General features: G+C 40.6%; 1 protein-coding gene across 1 annotated transcript in view; it reads left to right on the forward strand.

Annotated features, from left to right (window-relative positions):
• The window catches only part of tsnare1 (T-SNARE Domain Containing 1), a 259,358-nt gene that overhangs the window by 181,806 nt on the left and 54,542 nt on the right, over positions 1-23,010 (forward strand). The window contains exon 9 of the mRNA XM_041988457.1: positions 10,335-10,407. Coding sequence (XP_041844391.1) covers positions 10,335-10,407 — 73 coding nt within the window. The remainder of the gene's footprint in view (positions 1-10,334; positions 10,408-23,010) is intronic.

Genomic DNA, 23,010 nt, shown 5'->3' on the forward strand with positions numbered 1-23,010 from the left:
GTAGTCCTGTCAGTAAGTCTTCCTAGGAATGAGGAAAGTAATCCTTGGAATGAACAAAGTAATCCTAGAAATGAGTAAAGTAATCCTAGGAATGAGAAAAGTAATCATAGCAATGAGTAAAGTAATCCTAGAAATGAGTGAAGTAGTCCTGGGAATGAGTAAAGTAGTCCTAGGAATAAACAAATAAATCCTAGGAATTAGCAAAGTAATCCTATGAATGAGTAAAGTAGTCCTAGGATTGAGTAAAGTAATCCTAGGAATAAGTAGTCCTTGGAATGAGTAAAGTAATCCTAGGAATGAGTAATGTAATCCCAGGAATGAGTGAAGTAGTTGTTGGAATGAATGAAGTAGTCCTAGGAATGAAGAAAGAAATCTTAGAAATGAGTAAAGTAATCCTAGGAATCAGCAAGGTAATCCTAGGAATGAGCAAAATAATCCTAGGAATGAGTAAAGTAGTCCTGTCAGTAAGTCTTCCTAGGAATGAGGAAAGTAATCCTTGGAATGAACAAAGTAATCCTAGAAATGAGTAAAGTAATCCTAGGAATGAGAAAAGTAATCATAGGAATGAGTAAAGTAATCCTAGAAATGAGTGAAGTAGTCTTGGGAATGAGTAAAGTAGTCCTATGAATAAACAAATAAATCCTAGGAATTAGCAAAGAAATCCTAGAAATTAGCAAAGTAAACCAAGGAATGAGTAAAGTAGTCCTAGGAATCAGCAAAGAGATCCTAGGAATAGGTAAAGAGATCCTAGGAATAGGTAAAGAGAACCTAGGAATGAGTAAAGTAGTCATTGGAATGAGTAAAGTAGTCCTCTGAGTAAGTAATCCCAGGAATGAGTAAAGTAATCCTATGAATGAGTAAAATAATCCTAGGAATGAGTAAAGTAGTCCTAGGATTGAGTAAAGTAATCCTAGGAATAAGTAGTCCTGGGAATGACTAAAGTATTCCTAGGAATGAGTAAAGTAATCCAAGGAATGAATGAACTAGTTGTTGGAATGAGTGAAGTAATCCTAGGAATAAACAAAGAAATCTTAGAAATGAGTAAAGTAATCTTAGGAATGAGCAAAGTAATCATAGGAATTAGCAAAGTAATCATAGAAATGAGTAAAGTAGTCCTATGAGTAAGTAAACTTTGGAATGTGTAAAATAATCCTAGGTACGAGTAAAATAGTCCTAGGAACGAGTAAAGTAATCCTAGGAATGAACAAAGAAATCATAGGAATTAGTAAAGTAATCCTAGGAATGGGTAAACTAATCCTAGTAATGAGTAAAGTAATCCTAGGAATGAGTAAAGTAGTCCTATGGGTAAGTAATCCTTGGAATGAGTAAAGTAATCCTAGGAATGAGAAAAGTAATCATAGCAATGAGTAAAGTAATCCTAGAAATGAGTGAAGTAGTCCTGGGAATGAGTAAAGTAGTCCTAGGAATAAACAAATAAATCCTAGGAATTAGCAAAGTAATCCTATGAATGAGTAAAGTAGTCCTAGGATTGAGTAAAGTAATCCTAGAAATAAGTAGTCCTTGGAATGAGTAAAGTAATCCTAGGAATGAGTAATGTAATCCCAGGAATGAGTGAAGTAGTTGTTGGAATGAATGAAGTAGTCCTAGGAATGAAGAAAGAAATCTTAGAAATGAGTAAAGTAATCCTAGGAACGAACAAAAAAATCCTTGGAATTAGCAAAGTAAACCTAGAAATGAGTAAAGTAGTCCTATGAGTAAGTAATCCTTGGAATGAGTAAAGTAATCCTAGGAAGTCGAAAAGTAGTCCTAGGAATGAGTAAAAAAATCCTAGGATTGAGTAAAGCAGTCCTAGCAATGAGTGGAAAAATCCTAGGAATGAGTAAAGTAATTCCAGGAATGAGTAAAGTAATCCTAGGAATCAGCAAGGTAATCCTAGGAATGAGCAAAATAATCCTAGGAATGAGTGAAGTAGTCCTGTCAGTAAGTTTTCCTAGGAATGAGGAGAGTAGTTGTTGGAATAAGTAAAGTAATCCTTGGAATGAACAAAGTAATCCTAGAAATGAGTGAAGTAATCCTAGGAATGAGAAAAGTAATCCTAGGAATGAGTAAAGTAGTCCTACGAGTAAGTAATCTTTGGAATGAGTAAATTAATCCTAGGAACGAGTAAAGTAGTCCTAGGAATGAACTACGAAATCCTAGAAATGAGTAAAGTAAACCTAGGAATGAGCAAAGTAATCCTAAGAATGAGAAAAGTAGTTATAGGAATGAGTAAAGTAGTCCAAGGAATGAGTAAAGTAATCCTAGGAACGAACAAAAAAATCCTTGGAATTAGCAAAGTAATCCTAGGAATGAGTAAAGTAGTCCTATGAGTAAGTAATCCTTGGAATAAGTAAAGTAGTCCTAGGAATGAGTAAATAATTCCTAGGAATGAGTAAAGTAATCCTAGGAATGAGTAAATTAGTCCTAGGAATGAGTGAAAAATCCTAGGAATGAGTAAAGTAATCCTAGGAATGAGTGAAGTAGTCCTAGGAATTGGTAAAGTAATCCTAGGAATGAGTAAAGTAATTCTAGGAATGAGTAATGGAATCATAGGAATCAGTAAAGTTGTCCTATGAATGAACAAAGTAGTCCTAGGATTGAGTAAAGTAATCCTAGGAATAATTATTCCTAGGAATGAGTAAAGTAATCCTAGGAATGAGTAAAGTAGTCCTAGGAATCTGTGAAGTAGCAAATCCCACAAATGAGTAAAGTAGTCCTAGGAATGAGTACAGTAATCCTGGGATTGAGTAACGTAGTCCTAGGAATGAGTGGAAAAATCCTAGGAATGAGTAAAGTAGTCCTAGGAATGAGTAAAGTAATCCTAGGAATGAGTAAAGTAGTCCTAGGAATCTGTAAAGTAGTCCCAGGAATGAGTAAAAATCCTACAAATGAGTAAAGTAGTCCTAGGAATGAGTAAAGTAATCCTGGGATTGAGTAACGTAGTCCTAGGAATGAGGAGAAAAATGCTAGGAATGAGTAAAGTAGTCCTAGGAATGAGTAAAGTAGTCCTAGGAATGAGTAATAAAATACTAGGAATGAGTAAAGTAGTCCTAGGAATGAGTAAAGTAATCATAGCAATGAGTAAAGTAATCCTAGGAATACATAGTCCTAGGAATTACTAAAGTAATCCTAGGAATGAGTAAAGAAATCTTAGGAATGAGTAAAGTAATTGTAGGAATGAGTAAAGGAATCATAGGAATCAGTAAAGTTGTCCTATGAATGAACAAAGTAGTCCTAGGATTGAGTAAAGTAATCCTAGGAATAATTATTCCCAGGAATGAGTAAAAATCCTACAAATGAGTAAAGTAGTCCTAGGAATGAGTACAGTAATCCTGGGATTGAGTAACATAGTCCTAGGAATGAGTAGAAAAATCCTAGGAATGAGTAAAGTAGTCCTAGGAATGAGTAAAGTAATCCTAGGAATGAGTAAAGTAGTCCTAGGAATCTGTAAAGTAGTCCCAGGAATGAGTAAAAATCCTACAAATGAGTAAAGTAGTCCTAGGAATGAGTAAAGTAATCCTGGGATTGAGTAACGTAGTCCTAGGAATGAGTAGAAAAATCCTAGGAATGAGTAAAGTAGTCCTAGGAATGAGTAATAAAATACTAGGAATGAGTAAAGTAGTCCTAGGAATGAGTAAAGTAATCATAGCAATGAGTAAAGTAGTCCTAGGAATGAGTAAAGTAATCGTAGGAATAAGTAGTCCTAGGAATTAGTAAAGTAATCCTAGGAATGAGTAAAGAAATCCTAGGAATGAGTAAAGTAATTCTAGGAATGAGTAAAGTAGTCCTAGAAATGAGTAAAATAATCCTAGGAATGAGTAAAGTAGTCATAGGAATGAGTAAAGTAGTCCAAGGAATGAGTAAAGTAATCCTAGGAACGAACAAAAAAATCCTTGGAATTAGCAAAGTAATCCTAGGAATGAGTAAAGTAGTCCTATGAGTAAGTAATCCTTGGAATAAGTAAAGTAGTCCTAGGAATGAGTAGAAAAATCTTAGGAATGAATAAAGTAATCCTAGGAATGAGTAAATTAGTCCTAGGAATGAGTAAAATATCCTAGGAATGAGTAAGGTAATCATAGGAATCAGTAAAGTAGTCCTATGAATGAACAAAGTAGTCCTAGGAATGAGTAAAGTAGTCCTATAAACGAGTAAAGTAATCCTAGGAATGAGTGAAGTAGTCCTAGGAATGAGTAAAGTAATCCTAGGATTGAGTAACGTAGTCCTAGGAATGAGTAGAAAAATCCTAGGAATGTGTCAAGCAATACTAGGAATGAGTAAAGTAATCCTAGGAATGAACAGTGAAATTCTAGGAATTAGGAAAGTAGTCCCAGGAATGAGTAAAGTAGTCCTAGGAATGAGTAAAATAATCCTAGGAATGAGAAATGTAGTCCTAGGAATGAGTAAAGTAATCCTAGGAATGAGTAAAGTAATCCTAGGAATGAGTAAATTAGTCCTAGGAATGAGTAGAAAAATCCTAGGAATGAGTAAAGTAATCATAGGAATCAGTAAAGTAGTCCTATGAATGAAAAAAGTAGTCCTAGGAATGAGTAATAAAATCCTAGGAATGAGTAAAGTAGTCCTAGTAATGAGTAAAGTAATCCTAGGAATGAGTAAAGTAGTCCTAGGAATCTGTAACGTAGTCCCAGGAATGAGTAAAAATCCTACGAATGAGTGAAGTAGTCCTAGGAATGAGTCAAGTAGTCCTAGGAATTAGTAAAGTAATCCTAGGAATAAGTAGTCCTAGGAATGAGTAAAGAAATCCTAGGAATGAGTAAAGTAATTCTAGGAATGAGTAAAGTAGTCCTAGAAATGAGTAAAATAATCCTAGGAATGAGTAAAGTAATCCTAGGAATGAGTAAAGTAATCCTAGGAATGAATAAAGTAGTCCTAGGATCCTAGCTCCCCGTCTTTGCAGCTGTCATGCTGTAAACAAGTGGAACAAACTGCCAGTGGAGATTAAATTTTCAACAAACGTAGACATTTTTAAATCCAGGCTAAAAACATTTCTTTTCTGATGCGCCTGTGCATGAAATCTGAACGGTAACTTTTCAACTTGTCTGGCTTTAATCATTTTAATGTAATTCATGATTTTATTGTGATTTTTGCTTTTTTGTTGCAACCCTTTACTAATTTTTAATATCTGTAATACTTTTAATGTTTTATGTAAATCACTTTGAATTGTCCTTTACTTGAAATGTGCTGTAGAGATTACCTGCCTTGCCTTAAAACACAACATCATCATCATCATGACATCTGATAAGCCCATAATCACATGACATGGAAGAACACACTAGGGCCACAACTTTATCGCCTCAAACTCTAGTATTGATTCCAGAGTATCGATGCACCCAACCCCATTCTCAATTTAGCTCAAAATGTATTAATTTCAATTTATTCAAACACATATTTGTTGATGAAAAATGGCCAAAGCAGGAGGTAACACATTTGATTATCACGTGATAAGAAAAAAAGATAACATCAGTAGCTCAGGAAGGTCAGCGATTCTCTCAGCCAGTGCAACAGATATGTCCTGGAATCACATCTTTTAGCTGTTGGTACACAAACAAAAGTGTGAAAGCAGCTCTAATCCTTGTGTACTTTTCCTGAGCCTTTAGGCCTGCAACAGCTGCAGAAATCTATCTCTGAGTGCTGCTGATATGCTCTGCCCTGGGAAATAAGAAACACTCCTGTAGTAAAACTGTTGTTGTGAAGTAATAGAAAATTCTCCAGGCTTGGTTCAGAGCCTAATGCCCACATCCAGAGGCTGCTACCACTGGAATTTAAGGCCCATGCAGTACAGAAAATAGTATGGTGTTGGCTTGGGGCCTGGCCCTTACACTCAGCCCTCAGGCAAGGGTCCCAACCCATAACATTGCTGCCTTCACCGCCACACACACTGCACTGGCTGCACACTGGTTTGTCATCACGATGAAATGAGTTCTTATTGCTCAGTGCTTTGCCAGGTAAAAGAAATGTGTTATTCTATTACACAGTTATAGACAGGGTCGCCTAAATTTGAATTTAAAAAAGACTGTAGCATCCCAGGTTTTGCCAGGGGCCACGTTGGCTCTATCCAAACTTTTTTTTGCCAAGTAACAGGATGGCTGCCAGTTTCCACAGCAATCTCCGCCACCTGTGATGGATGGCACGGTGGGTTAGGCTACACAAACGCAGCTGTGATTGCACAGAGCCATAATGGAGGAATGGGGGTGGGGGGGACCTGTGAGCAGGAGATAGACAGAGGTTTTATAAGCTTTCATATTGCTTTGAGCAGAAACATTTGAGCAGATTCAAAGCTCGGAGACTGTGGAGAATTAGTTGCGGTCAAGCATAGCTGCAGTAGTTCACTCTGCACCCTGACAGACCAATAATTGAACAAAAACTTTTTTTTCTGTACTTTTAGTCAAGTGAAGCACAAAGCATTTAGGATTAAATGCTAATCCTAAATGCATTTACCCCCGACCCCCTATATGTCCAGGTTTATGATTTTAACTTGTTCAAGCTTTGGTTGTTAAATGAAAATGGAAATAAAGATTTTTTTTTTTTTTAATAGAGAAACAAACAAGTCAACTTTACCAATACTGCATCTTTATCTTTCTTTAGCTTCAGAAACTCCCAGTCTTCTTTAGCTCTGGGTTCATCTGAGCTGTAAATCTCTGTCCAATCAGCTGAGTGGTTGAAAACCTATGTGTCATCACACTGCTTCTAACTGTCATTTAAAAGGGGAAGAGGAAGGACCCAACTGAAGAAGCAGGAGGAGGAGGAAGAGGTAGGCTGATGTAAGAATTGACAGTTTCTCCAGGAATTTGCTGTGTGAATTTGCTATCAACACAAATTCAGCCGATCCTCTTGAATTCTGTATGCCCTTGTAAATTTTGGCCAATCACAGCAGTCGTTCATGTTACCTGATACATGTGTCATCATCTTTACTTGCTGTTTTTGATTAAGAACATGTAGTTGTGTGCAAGATAAATGTGACCTGGATAATATCAAATATGGTATTAATATGGTAAATTATCCCAGATTTCTACAAGGAAGTGGAGATAAATGTTGTGTGAAGGAAAACAAACATTTTTCTACAGGAAAACACGGCCAGAGGACGTCTGAGACGAGAGAACAGATAACACAAACCACCATGATACATAGAGTGATCTGTTGAATGTAACTTTCTGAAGTTAAAAATATGTTTATGAGTGGTTTTGATGGTGCATGCACAGTAGCAATTAAAATGAACATTTCAAGAGTCATCACGGCCATGCAACAAGAAACGTTGGGTTTCCAAGCAGGAAACCTCGCGTTACAGCTAAGTTGAGCTTTACGCATGAAAACAATGCTGGATTAGCCGTCGTTAGGGGAGAGCTCGGAGAAGAGACGGGATGAAGACGATGCCGGATTTAGGTGTTGTAAGGGGGGACTCCCTGAGAAAACCTGCAAAAGTTCAGTAATGGAGCTTGAAGATCAGATAACCATGTGCACTGTAGAATCGTCGTCCTCTCGTTCTCTACCGACAGAAACTCTGTCCAGTCTGTGCAGTTTATCTGTTAGTAAGACTTGTGACCCACCGTGCATGTCCTTGTCATGCTGCTAACTGTCCAGAGGTGACAAGGAGGAATGACCCAAAACCAGTGTGACGAGGCAGGCAGACATATGAATTCTGATTTTTTTTTTTAATTAAACTAAAATTAAGAACGACAACTAAGGCCGAAGTGACCCAAATCCGAACTTTTTTGCCCCTATGCAACCTGTATCTGATCATAACAGTCTGAATGACACAGATCCGATTCTTTCAAAGGTTTCTTTCTTTTGGTGCGCATAAGGTTTATACAGGAGATCACATACAAGTCGCGTTTAACTGGAAATGTGAACGGACTCTCAAAAACATCGGATTTCACAAAAAAATCCGAATTGAGCATTTTGTCCTGCAGTGTGAACTTAGCCAAAAACTAAACACCAAACAGACTGAACAACCACAGAAAAGCTGATAACGTGACACTACCAGACAAGAGGACAGCCCAGACTTGCTAGACGAGAATGTAGCGACAAGCAAAAGAAACCAAGTGTTTATACAGAGGGAGCTGGTAACAGACGTGGACCAGGTGTGAACAGGAAACAGAAACCAGGTGTAACAGAGGAGCAGGAAGTAAACTGAATACATGAGACAGACTCCACAACACAAAACAGGAAGGGACTGCAGATGTCAGATGATATCAAAGCTTCATTATTTTATTATTCAATATTTTATGTTCAGCACTTTGTTCAGTGGCTGCTGTCGTAAAGTGCTTTAAAAATAAAGTTGGCTTGGCTTCAAATGTATAGTTTTTGCACTTCCGGCAAAGTATGTGACTCATGGACAAATAATTATGATACGACATTGCAACCCCTACCCCATCCCCACCACACACACACACATACACACACACACACACACACACGCACACACACACACACACACACACACACACATACACACACACACACACACACACACATACACACTGCTTTGTTACACTGACTTAGAGATTGAAGAATGTTTGGGTTTCCATCCTAAAACTGTAGCATCCACAACCTGACCTCAGATAAATGGAAGAGGATTAGATGGATGGATGGACAGATGGAAGGATGGAAGCTATAAAACTGCTTTTTAATATCAAAACAAATAAACCTGGAAGCAGCGTTAATTTTTTCCTCCATTTTGAGTCATAAAGGTTTTAAATAATATGATGTAAAGATTAGTTAGCTCTGCTTGAACCGGCTGCTGGAAGTAATCCTCAGGTTATATATATATATATATATATATATATATATATATATATATATATATATAAATGGCTGTGAAGAACGACACGCAACCTGTTTTTAATTTTATGGTTTAGAGGGCATTATTGTGTTTTTGTATTGGTTTTGTTGTTTTTATTGTATGTATTAACCCTCATTATTTTTCAGGATCGTAACCACTGTTTGAACTCAGCCATTTGCACCTTTGCTTTATATTGGAGTAAATTTATTAGTTTTTATTTATTTTAACCCCTGTGTATTTGTTTTATCAATAAAATATTATTTTGTGCAGTAATTCAGACCCACATGCCTTTCAGGCAGCATTTCCTGGGGTGAAAGTCCCCAGATGGTGTAATTTTATATATTTTTATTTAAAATTATTTACAAAACCCCTAAATGTTTCCATTCACCACAATTGGTAAAAATGAACAACTAAAGTCTTATGGGACATTAATATTTGTCTTTTTTATGGAAACAGTGAATTGCTGCCAGTGTTTCCCTCAGTTTCACTGCATTGATGGATTTTTTCTGAGGCCCAAAGCTTTAAATCGTTTCCGAAAGAAGGCCTCAAAGCTTCATGAGGCGTCACCTTCCCATGTCTACTTAAATAACAAAGATCACAGACCAACAAGAGAAAATAACACAAGAAACAAAAATCTAAGAACTAGACAAGAAACAGAAGCAAAACCCACAGATCATGATGCTACCATTAATACATGCTGTCAGCTCAGGATCGTTACGCATGTTAGTCTTTACAAGTTCATGAAATTAAGATTTACAGCTAGCTGCCTCTGCCAAGACTTAACTGTCAAGTCTACTGTGTATTCATTGATTTATTTTCACCATCAGCTCCATAAACTTTGTATTTGCCTGCGTGTATGTGTTTATGTTCATACATAATAATAATATTAAGAACTGCAGCAGCTGTTGGCAGCAGCTAATGGGGATCAAATAAAAAATAAATGACATGAAACCCTAATCATGAAAAACACTGACAAACACATTTGTCATGAATTTTTCCATCTTGTTGGTTTCTACATGTCACTGCCAAGGAAAGGGGCTGACTTTTCCTCACATTGATGTGGGTGGGCAGCAAGCTAGTAGGTGAGTCAGCTGATTACTTTTCTTTTAGAGTAAGACGGCTGTTTACAAAATCAACAAAAAACCTCTATCATGATGTTCCAAAATCCAAAGCCTGAAGATCCTCGAACGATTATTTGGTTTCCTCTTTTAACTAGCATCAAAGGAACTTAGCATCATTAGCAACATTGGCTTTTTCTGCTGAGACTTTCTTTGTGGATGTGATTGGCCAAAGGCAAACTACATCTATAAGTTTTTCAATATCAAGGTGTTACTGATTTTTTAAGTTTCTCCATGTTCAGATATATGAACTTTGATGAAAAAGTGACATCTGCAAGGGACATGGAGTCAAACTCTGACACAACAGCCCTGCAGACCAAAAACACGATGCAGCTTAAATTCCCTCCATGCAGCATAGTATCACTACTGGACAGGAAATGTGGACTCAAATTAATATTTAACTTTTTGTTTTCTTGTAGAGAGACATGCTGGATGTCAGTCAAATCATGAAGGATCTGGCCAGCATGGTCCATGAGCAAGGAGATACAATAGGTAAGATGGAGTGTTAGAGACTTGTATATTTGTGTTTGTTTATGTTGTTTGCATGGCTGTCCCTAACTCGGTGTGGAGAACCTTTGTGAGCATGTTTTGATATGATACGCTTGATTAACAATGTGAGCTGAACATTTCTTCTGGGCAAAACAAAGCTTTTAACTTCCACCTGTAATCTGTAAACACCTCCCTGTTCCCTGCAGTCATGAAGAAACTGGAAGAAAAGAGTGAAACTTAGCACACAGCTAAAGATGTTTCTCTGTTGGGTCTGTTCCATCAAACCCAACATCATAACTTAATGTTTTAACCTTCAGCATTTGCAGTGGTTCTCAGGTTGGGTTCCTCTGACGACAGTTAACCGACATCTTGTTTTGACTGATGTAGATGTTGACTTATCAAAGGAATGCCAAGTGCTGGTTCTTTCCAATTCAGCAGTGATGATGATGTATTTATAGAAAAATGTCAAACCTTCCTCGGTATCTCACAATGGGAAGCATCCTTTGACATTATCAATCATAGAAGCTGCACTACCACCACATCTGTCAAAAACAGACCAACCATATGCCCAGCATGGGGGCTCTGACCCAACCCACCCCCCCCATCATATTTATTGCCTTTTTATTATTGCCTAGTTGAAATCTCTGTTCCTTGACCATTGGTACTTTCACAAATTTGTCCATGTTCTGCTCGCAGTGAAAAAGAGTTTTTTGTGGTTGCCGGTGTTCTACCTGTTTTATTTATTTCTTTTTATATTCGTTATTCGTTTATTTATATACTCTTTTCTTTTTTTTTGTATGTCCATTGTGTGTGATAATGCTAACTGTTAGATGGGTTCGGTTGGTCCTTGTCCTTTTTTCTGAGGGTTTTTGTTTTTCCTTACTTATCAAAACTGTTGAAAAAAAAAAATCAGCCCAGCAGAGCTTTACATTCTGCTGGTAAATGTCTATTAGAGGTGCTTTGGTCCAGGTGCAAGCAATGGGGGGGATCGGTCCTTTTCAGTGGCAGGTCCAACATTTTGGAATATTCTTTCCTACAAGCCACGTACCCACAGTGATCTGCCTCTGTTCAAGGCCAAACTCAAGATCTATTTATTTAAAATGGTTTGTAGTATTTTGTTTTAATGTGTTTTGTACTTTTAGTTCTTTCTGTGTGTTATTAGTATTTATCATTTTTATTTTTATGTATTTGTATTAATTTGTTTTAATGATGTTAAGCACCTTGGTCAGCTTTTGTTCATGATTTTATTGCTGCAGCCGGGGTGAAAGCCCAAGACAAATATCCCCATAGTGGACAATAAAGTTAAACTTGATCTAGCCTGGTTCCTGCATTTATCTACATAAGTTTGTTTTTAGACCTCTCCACACAAACTGGACTTTCTGAGCAAACAGACTTGGACTTGAATTAGAAGGACTGGTGAATACACTGGTGTGAAGGCTTTAGTTCTGGCTGGATTTAGGTCGCCTTCAACAGACTGGGATCTTGGCTTGTACTTCCGTGGTCGTGCACAAAAGTTTTGCCTTCTGGGGAATTGTTTTTCAATTCTTCTCCATTACTTTTGCTAGCGGATAGCTGATTGTCGTCTTCTGCTTATTGGAGTTTGTTAAACAACTGATTGACACAAGGTTGCCACCAGGTTCTGGAAAGCTGCATTGCAACTGAGCTCTTCGTGTTGTCCCACGGCACTCTTGGTCTATAGGGTTAGGGTTAGGTGGCACTGGCAGCCCAAGCATGGACTACAGCCCCATGGTTAGGAATCACTTCTCTAGTGGAGGGAACACTGCACCAGATCCCTGCACCATGTTTAACAACCATGCCACTGCAAAGGATGCACTGGGAATACTGTACCAGTCTAGGTCTGGACCCACCTAACTGATCTTTTTAATGCATCAGGGTGTCCAAACTTCTGTACTGTATGTGGGCAATGACGTCTGTCAACATTTGAAATGGATATTCCTTTTTATGCATGTAAAATTAGCACAGATGAGCCCCAAAACATGTTTCTCCTTGACTGGTCAACATAGCAGCATGACGGGGGAGAAGAAAGGGATTCATATGATGGAAACATTCGGCCTCTTCACCAGTTTAATACCTCACTCAGTTTTCAGAGAACTGGGATTTCACTGGTAACCTAACATACTTTCAAAGCTTCAGCATCAATACATCACACTTCAGTCATTTTCACAGAAATTGTTGATGTGTGTGTTGTTTTGTGTGGCTGCTTCAGTGAGTTTACAGTAAAAGATTTTTTACAGGGACAGTCATAGAGGAGAAACACTGCTTCTTTCCATACTGTAGAACTGTGTGAGTCATGACTGTGTGCAGATACCTGTGTGTGATGGTGTGATGAACTGTGTTTTTTTAAAGAAAATTCGGCTAATTGCTGCTTTTCAGTTGCTGAGAGTCCTTTTGTCTGCTGCCTTCAATCAGAGTAATGTAGATGCCCTTTAAATACCCTTTAGATTCAGGCCGACAAAATTCTCCATGAATAAAGTTCCTTTTTTCTTTTTCATTATTTAATTTCAGAACTTTGTCATCACCTGCTGGTATTTTGTTGTCCATATTTAACCTTGTGTTGTTGTTGTTGTGATGCAGGTTGCATGAGCCAAACGCAATCACAAACACTCTGCGTATAGTTCTGCCTCTGACCACACCCCACTTTAACATATAGAGCTATAAAGATTTTCTTTTTGTTTGTTTGTTTGTTTTCCTCGTGCATGTAAAACACTGATGATATGGTTTTATTGGACATGGAAATCATTGAACACAGTGTGCCACCATTCAAATGGGTGAGCAGACAGATAAAAGAGGATTCAGCGGACTGCAGAGTTCATTATGCCACAGCAGAGGTCCAATCTGATCATTACTGAGTCAGGCAATAATGGACTTTTTCTGATTCAAAAGAGATGCAGAGAAATTGCTTTTGGCCTTTTTTGAATGAGGCTTTCTTGCTGTAGTGGCAGATAGGAATATGTGACTGTGCTGTGGAGGCGTCTGTAGAAAAAGCTGCAGTAATACAAAGAAATGAATAGATTGAAGAAGGATGGATTAGTGCTTTCATGGCCCATTCATGCTGGCGCATGAATAAAGGTGCACTATATTAAAGTCGGTGTGTAGAGATGCACAACAAGGTTGTTAGAGCCGACAGACATGGGTGCAACAAACAAGAGAGATGTTAAAAACACATTCATTTGTGCACATCAAAGGAAGACATTAGTCTTGTTTTTTAGTGGTTATTGTAGGACTGAACATGTTGTTTCCACTAGATATCATGACATCCTGCTGATCTGTCTGCTCCACATTTCTCAACTTCAAAATGGTTTTTGTTCCCTTTTTAATTTATTCTCATCCTCACCTGTTTTCTTTTGGGCTGTTTTACGGTTGTGTTTGTGACATGGATGAAGGGACTTTTTGTCCTCTTTCAGTTTTATATTCATTTTTCTTTAATGTCCATCTATGCAGAAAATCATTTTTTCTATTTTTCAAGACATACCAGAGAAATCAGCAGAGAATTTTTCACTTCAGCCTGAAGAGCGCTGCCTACATTCTCAGAAAGTCCATCTTGAAGCAGAAATTTGGAGAAGCCAATCCTGACAACATGCCTTTGGGCTTTAGAGCTAATTTACACACAGTGAGGAACTGATGAAGCAGATGCTAACTCAGCCTGAGGAAGAATTAGCACAAGCTAGATGCTTAGGGTAGGAAAGGTGAGGGCCTGCCGAGCAGCCAGGAGGTTTGTATGATCTGGAAGGCAATAGAAAGCTAATAGGTAAGCATTTAATACTTACCTGCATGTTTCTGTAATTTAGCTTCCACTTTGCTGGCTGTTTAAACGGAATCAACCCAGTAGAAGGACAGCGGATATAATTACTACAGCAAATAAAAAATCAAATCAAATTTTATTTATAAAGCACTTTTCATACAAAAAGCAGCACAAAGTGCTTTATTTAATAAAAACAACTATTTTTGTAGATTAAAAACACACAACTGATATAAATATAGAACTATAAATGGATGATATGATGGGGATCCATCTACACCAGGAAACACCCCTCCCATGACCATCCCGACCAGAGCAGGTCAGGGTCCAGACCACAACCATATCTTTGCAGTGCAGGACCCGACAAGGGCAATCACCACGGCAACGACCCTGCACACTAAGCAGGCAAAGCTCCCAGTACGCAGGGTCCCCAGAAGGAAAACCATCCATCCATTTTCTTCCGCTTATCCAGAGTCAGGTCGTGGGGGCAGCTGCCTACGCAGGGAAACCCAGACTTCCCTCTACCTGGCCACATTCACCAGCTTATCCAGAGAGATCCTGAGGCGTTCCCAGGCCAGCCGAGAGATGTAGTCCATCCAACGTGTCCTGGGTCTTCCCCGGGGCCTCTTTCCTGTGGGATGTGCACGGAACACCTCACCAGGGAGGCGTCCAGGAGGCATCCTAACCAGATGCTCGAGCCACCTCATCTGGCTCCTCTCGATGTGGAGGACCAGCGGCTCTACTCTGAGCCCCTCCCGGATTACCGAGCTTCTCACCCTATCTCTAAGGGAGAGCCGAGCCACCCTGTGGAAAAAACTCATTTCGGCCGCTTGTATTTGCGATCTTGTTCTTTCAGTCACTACCCACAGCTCATGACCATAGGTGAGGGTAGGAACTTAGATCAACCGGTAAATCGAGAGCTTTGCCTGTTGGCTCAGCTCCTTCTTCACCATGACAGACCGATGCAGAGTCCGCATCACTGCAGACGCCACAACAATCCGCCTGTCAATCTCCTGCTCCATCCTTCCCTCACTCGTGAACAAGACCCTGAGATACGTGAACTCCTCCACTTGGGGCAGGACCCTATTGCAGACCTGGAGAGAGCACTCCACCCTTTTCCGGCTGAGGACCATGGTCTTGGGCTTGGAGGTGCTGATTCTTATCCCAGCTGCTTCAAACTCGGCTGCGAATCACTCCAGTGAGAGCTGAAGATCACGGCCCGACAAAGCCAACAGAACCACGTCATCTGCAAAGAGCAGAGACCCAATCCTGAGGCCACCGAACCAGATCCCCTCAACACCTCGGCTGCGCCTAGAAATTCTGTCCATAAAAGTTATGAACAGAATCGGTGACAAAGGGCAGCCTTGGCGGAGTCCAACTCGCACTGGAAACGATTCTGATTTACTGCTGGCAATGCAGGCCAAATTCTGACACCAGTCACACAGGGACTGGACAGCTCGTACAAGCGGGTCCGGCACTCCATACTCCCGGAGTACCCCCCACAAGAGTCCCCGGGGGAAACAGTCGAATGCCTTCTCCAAGTCCACAAAGCACATGTAGATTGGTTGGGCAAACTCCCATGCCCCCTCAAAGACCCTGAAGAGGGTGTAGAGCTGGTCCACTGTGCCACGACCAGGACGAAAACCACACTGCTCCTCCTCAATCCGAGGTTCGACTATCTGACGGACCCTCCTCTCCAGCATGATCTCCTCTCCTGAATAGACCTTACTGGGGAGGCTGAGGAGTGTGATCCCCCTGTAGTTGGAGCACACCCTCCGGTCCCCCTTTTTGAAGAGGGGGACCACCACCCCAGTTTGCCAGTCCAGGGGAACTGTCCCCGATGTCCACGCGATGTTGCAGAGGCGTGTCAGCCAAGGCAGCCCTACAGCATCCAGAGCCTTTATGAACTCTGGGTGGACCTCATCCACCCCCGGGGCCTTGCCACAGAGGAGGTTTTTAACCACCTAAGCGACCTCAGCCCCAGAGATAGGAGAGCCAGCACCAGCTACCCCAGACTCTGCTTCCTCATGGGAAGACGTGTTGGTGGGATTGAGAATGTCTTCGAAGTATTCCCTCCACCGCCTCACAACGTCCCGAGTCGAGGTCAGCAGCCCCCGATCCCCACAAACTCCTCCCATGTCCGAGTTTTTGCCTTAGCGACCGCTACATTCCGCTTAGCCCGCCGATACCCATCAGCTGCCTCTGGAGTCCCACAGGCCAAAAGCCCTGATAGGACTCCTTCTTCAGCTTGACGGCATCCCTTACTGCAGGTGTCCACCAACGAGTTTGGGGGTTACTGCCACGACAGGCACCGACGACCTTACGGCGACAGCTGCGGCTGTCTGCCTCGACAATAGAGGCACGGAACACAGCCCATTCGGACTCAATGTCCCCCACCTTGCCCAGGACATGGTTGAAGCTCTGCTGGAGATGGGAGTTGAAACTTTTTCTGACAGAGGACTCTGTCAGACGTTCCCAGCAAGCCCTCACAACAAGCTTGGGCCTGCCAGGCCTGACTGGCATCCTCCCCCACCATCTGAGCCAACTCACCACCAGGTGGTGATCAGTTGACAGCTCCGCATTGAAGTCCCCCAGCAGAACGACAGAGTCTCCAGAAGGAGAGATCTCCTACACCCCCTCCAAGGACTCCACAAAGGGTGGGTACTCTGTACTGCTATTTGGTGCATAAGCACAAACAACATTCAAGACCCGTCCCCCTACTCAAAGGCGGAGGGAGGCTACCCTTTCATCCACCGGGGTAAACCCCAATGTATAGTCGCCAAGTTGGGGGGCAATGAGCATGCCCACACCTGCTCGGCGCCTCTCACCAGGAGCAACTCCAGAATGGAAGAGGGTTCAGCCCCTCTCAAGGACAGTAGTTCCAAGCCGTGCATCGAGGTGAGTCCAACTATATCTAGCCGGATCCGTTCAACCTTGCGCACCAGCTCAGGCTCCTTCCCCGCCAGAGAGGTGACATTCCACGTCCCTAGAACTAACTTTTGCAGCCGAAGATCAGACTGCCAGGGTCCCCCCCTCTGGCAGCCGCCCAGCTCACACTGCACCCGACCCCTATGGCCCCTCCTACAGGTGGTGAGCCCACAGGAGGGGAGGCCCACGTCACCCTTTCGGGCTGAGCTTACCCGGCCCCATGGACAAAGGCCCGGCCACCAAGCGCTCACCTCCATGCCCCGCCTCCAGGCCTGGCTCTAGAGGGGGGCCCCAGTGACCCATGTCCGGGCAAAGGAAACCTTGGTCCTTGTTTTCTCCTCATCAAAATTAAATGAAAATTTATTTATAAAGCACTTTTCATACAAAAAGCAGCACAAAGTGCTTTATATAATAAAAACAACTATTTTTGCAGATTAAAAACACATAACTGATATAAATATAGAACTATAAATGGATGAAATGATGGGGATCCATCTACACCAGGAAACACCCCTCCCATGACCATCCCGACCAGAGCAGGTCAGGGTCCAGACCACAACCATATCTTTGAAGTGCAGGACCCGACAAGAGCAATCACCGCGGCAATGACCCTGCACACTCAGCAAGCAAAGCTCCCAGTACACAGGGTCCCCAGAAGGAAAACGCTGCAGGTAGGTGAAGCTGGTGGCAGGTAAGTGACCCTAATACTGTAGGTGACGTAGTTCCGGGGAGACGGCAGATTCAAACTAGGCACGCCCAAACATTTATACTTTCATTCAATTGTATTTTGTGCCAGCCTAATCAAAATATTCTTTAAAGTAGGAATATAATGTCTTTATAAGGTACACTCTGGAGCACAGCGGGGAGGATTTGGCCAGCCTGACAGATTTTATAGATCGTTGTTACGACAGAATTGTCATGGGGAAACCAAACAACACCTCCACGCCCTCCACTTCATCTAAATCCAAGAGACAGCGAAATGAGGATTCACCTGGAGCTATTTCACCACCGGGGAACGACTCAACAGATGTTCTGATCTCTATAGATAAGAAACTCAGTAGTTTTGATGCGCGTTTGAGCCTGGTAGAAATTCTCCACAAGGAGTTCCAGGCGCTACGTGAATCACTAGAATTCAGCCAGAAGCAGGTGGAAACTCTGGCTGTAGAAAATGCCGGTCTCAGAGAGTCGGTAAAATCCCTCACCGAGGGCTTGACCCGTCTCTCAGAGGAAAATAAGAAGATTAAGGAAATGGTGATCGATCTGCAGGCGCGGAGCATGAGAGAGAACCTGGTATTTGCAGGGATTCCGGTGAAAAACTTCATCAAAACCCACCTGAAGCTCCTGGAGGAAACGGTGAAAAACATCTCCTTTCACAGAGTCCATCGGCTCGGCGGGAGGAAACCCGGGTCCAGCAGACCAAGACCCATTGTTCGTCAGCTTCAAACAAAAGGAGCAGGTGAAGAACCAGGGCCGCGAACTGAAGGGAACGAACTTTGGAGTAAACGACCAATATCCGAGAGAGATTCTGGACCGATGAAGAGTCCTGTTTCCCATCAGGAGGAAATTTATCGCTGAAGGCTCCTGCGCTGTCATCTCGGTGGATAAATTATTTATTAATGGACAGCTGTAACGCGACCCCGACATCACTCTGTGGCTCTGCTGACTTGGTATGTGCTTTAATTTTCCTGTTTTCTCAGTAGATCATGTTATATCCATAAAACTGCCATAAAAGATCATTTAGTTAACAGTAAATCCACTGCCCGTCTCCACTACACTGCTCTCAGCACAGATGAGTTTTTTAAATTACTTTTTTCATTTGGCACTGTCGCTCTTTTCACTCTTTACACTTCTTCTCTCCGACCCTTTAACGGTTAACGGTAACACTTGTCATTATATTATCTACACATCAGCACTTTTCATGATTCACAGGAACGCACACAGAACAGCACAAGCTCACACACATCCCTGTCACAACCAGCTGGAAGATACACATGCACGCAGAGAAGCAGTGGGATGCACGCACACACGCTTCAGTAATATGCATATAGCCTCATTTCTGTGGTTGGTTCATGAATGAACTCACATTTGTCACTTGGAATGTGCGTGGAGCTGGCACAAGGGAAAAGAGTTTAAAAATTTTTAATCGTTTGCAAGAAATGAAAGCAGATATAATATTACTCCAAGAGACTCATTTATCAAACTCAGCAATAGATCTTCTCTCAACAACCCAGTTTCCACACGTGTAATCAGCTTGTTATAATTCTAGGCAGAGAGGAGTAGCAACTCTTATTAATAGAAGGTTAAATTTTGACATAGATAATACAATCATAGATCCAGAAGGCAGATTTATAATAGTTACATTATCTATTAAAAATGTTAAGTTATGTATCGCAAATATATATGGTCCAAATGTAGATGATCCTTCTTCTTTCACTCCCTCTTCACCTCACTCTATGGTCACTCAGATAACACACTAATTATAGGAGGTGATTTTAACATTATACTGGAGAAAAAAAGTACCACAGGAGCTCATCGAGTCTGGAAATCCTCAGAAACTGTAAAACATGAAGGATTTTGGTCTCTGTGATGCTTGGCGCTCTCACCATCCTACACTAAGAGAATACACCTTCTTCTCTTCAGTTCACCATTCCTATTCTAGATTAGATTATTTCTTAACTAGCAGCTCGCTGATGAATGACATGTCAGAAATCAGAATCCATCCTATTAGCATTAGTGATCACGCACCAGTATCATTCACTCTGAGATGTAAGAGCAATAAACCAGCAACTAGAAACTGGAGATTTAATACGTCATTACTTAAAGATCCTGAGTTTATCAGCTACTTCAAAAGAGAATGGTCCTTATATCTAGAAAATAACGACTTGCCAGAAACTTCAGCGTGTGTTCTTTGGGAAGCAGGAAAAGCAGTAATGAGAGGGAAAATAATTTCCTTTTCTTCTCATAAGAAAAAGAAGGAAACTTTGAGAATTTCCGAGTTAGAACTCAGAATTAAATCCTTAGAGGACCTTACCATGTCTCCCCAGAAGAACACACACTAAAGGCTATAAGGAAAGCTAAACTTGAACTTAATGAAATAATAGATAAAAAGACGCAAGTCTTGGTGCAAAGACTTCGTTTGGAGAATTTTGAGCATGGAAACAAATCTGGAAGGTTCCTGGCTAATCAGTTAAAAACAAACAAGGAGAAATCAACCATCTCCTCTGTCAGAGATCCTGAAGGAAACATCAGCCACGACCCTGACAAGATAAATAACACTTTCAAAGAATTCTATAAAACATTATATACATCACAACTAACTAAAACAGATGACAATATTGATAAATTTCTTAGTAACATCAATTTTCCAAAATTAAAACATGAAAATAAAATGGTCTTGGATTCCCCCCTTTCAGTCAGCGAACTCCAAGAAGCTCTCCAGCATATGCCCAACAATAAAGCTCCAGGTCCAGATGGTTATCCAGCAGAATTCTACAAAGAATTCTGGACACTGCTGGCACCCACTTTCTACAATATGATATTAGAAATAAGGGAAAAACAAAAAATACCAAATATGAACCTAACCAATATTACTCTACTATTAAAACCAGGAAAAGACCCGACACTTCCATCCAGTTACCGTCCAATTTCATTAATAAATGTAGATCTCAAAATAATTAGCAAAGCTTTGGCCAGAAGAATAGAAAAAATAACCTCTCTAATAATACATCCTGACCAAACAGGCTTTATTAAAGGTAGACATTCCTCTACTAACATGCGTAGATTAATTAACATCATAGATTATTCTACTCTACATAACCTGGAATCCACAGTAATTTCTTTAGACGAAGAAAAAGCATTTGGCCGAGTAAACTGGAAATTTTTATTTGCAACGTTAAACAAATTTGGGTTTGGGTCATCTTTCATTGATTGGATAAAAATATTATATAACAACCCAAATGCATGTGTGAAGACCAATGATCAAACCTCTCCAAGCTTCTGTTTGCAGAGAGGCACCAGGCAGGGCTGCCCGCTTTCTCCATCACTCTTTGCTATTTTTATTGAACCCCTAGCTGCTGCCATAAGACAAAATAAAGAGATTAAAGGAATCCATGCCAAAAATATAGAACACAAGATAAGTCTTTATGCTGATGACGTATTACTTTTCCTCCAGAACTCACCGACGTCTCTCCCCCAGACAATCACACTTATTAACACATTCTTATCAATATCTGACTACTCTATTAACTGGTCTAAGACTATTATTATGCCCATCAACTGTGACCTACAAAACATACCCAATACTACAATACAGTCTGGAAACATTAGATATCTAGGCATAAACATTTCCCCCAGGTTATCAGAACTAACAAAGCTAAATTATGTCCAGCTACTTAAAGCAATAGAGGATGATCTCTCACGGTGGAGGCGCTTACCCATATCACTCATGGGGAGGGTTGCCACAGTAAAAATGATGGTTCTATCTAAAGTAAACTACCTATTTTCAATGATACCCACTAAACCATCCTCCAGAATCAGAATCCAGCTGGTTTAAGTCACTGGACTCACATATATCAAAATTTTTATGGAAAAATAAGCCATCACGTATCAGCCTAAAAACTTTACAACAGACTAAAGATAGAGGCGGATTGGAGCTACCCAACTTTAATCATGTTTTCTTAGCTAACAAGCTGCAGTATATCTCCAAATGGCCTAAACCTAGCAGTCTGGATGAAACATGGTTAGATGTAGAGCAAGCATTGTGTGAGGATCTGTTTATCTCTGACCTGCCATTCATCAGCTCAACCATCAAAACACACAAGTGTTTTAAAAGCATCAATATCAGTTCCTCTTTAGTGGCTTGGTGGGATTTTCTAAAAATAACCAAATCCTCACTTTTTCCATGTAAGTTTACACCCCTCTGGAACAACCCTGACATCCTGCAAAATAAAAATCTGATTAATTTCACTCAATGGAAAAATAAAGTTAGAACATATAATAGAAAATGGAAACTTCTTGTCATTTAATATTCTCACTTCACAATATGGAATCACTAGCAAAACATTTTTAGAATATCACCAGCTTAAATCTATCATATGTAAAAAATATACCATTAATCAATTAAACTTATAGCTACCTATCAGGGTGGCAGAATTCATGAATCTCAATGCCCCAAAGCTATTATCAAAAACATATAGACTATTATCTAAACTAGAAGACTCAATCTGTCTTCCAACTTCAAAATGGGAGGGTGACTTATCCAGTAACTTTAATAAAGATAAATGGTCACAAATATGTTTAAACACCTTTAAAATGACTAAGAATTCAAATATGCAACTAATACAATTCAAAATTCTGCATAGAACTCATTATACAGGACAAAGGATGTTCAGGATGGGTCTGTCACAATTAAACATCTGCACACACTGCAATGAAAACACACCTGACAACTATCTCCATGCCTTGTGGTCCTACACACCTGTCCGCAGGTTCTGGCTTCAGGTATGTGTGGACATGTCAACATGGTTTAAATGTAATATTCCTACGATCCCCGCACTATGTCTACTAGGTGACTTGGGTGACATTAATATGGCAATTAACTCTGCACACATGATACGCACAGCATTATGCATCGCAAAGAAAACTATCCTTGTGAACTGGAAAAACAAAAATAATCTGTGTATTCAGCAGTTTAGGAATCTCTTAGTTGACCACATCAGTAATGAGACAATGTCTGCGTCCTCAAAGAACTATTTAGCTGAATCTCATTCCCTCTGGTCCCCTGTGCTTAGTTCCATCACTTAGTGTAGGTGGAAGACTGTGACCTTGTTGCTATGGGGGTTTGGGAAATGGCCGGGAGTGACTGGTGGTTGCGGGTTCTTTGTGGTCGCCCGTGGTGCGGGACCGGGCTGCTCTGCGGT

Source organism: Melanotaenia boesemani, chromosome 6 (assembly GCF_017639745.1).
Source record: "Melanotaenia boesemani isolate fMelBoe1 chromosome 6, fMelBoe1.pri, whole genome shotgun sequence".
Taxonomy (NCBI): Eukaryota; Metazoa; Chordata; class Actinopteri; order Atheriniformes; family Melanotaeniidae; genus Melanotaenia; species Melanotaenia boesemani.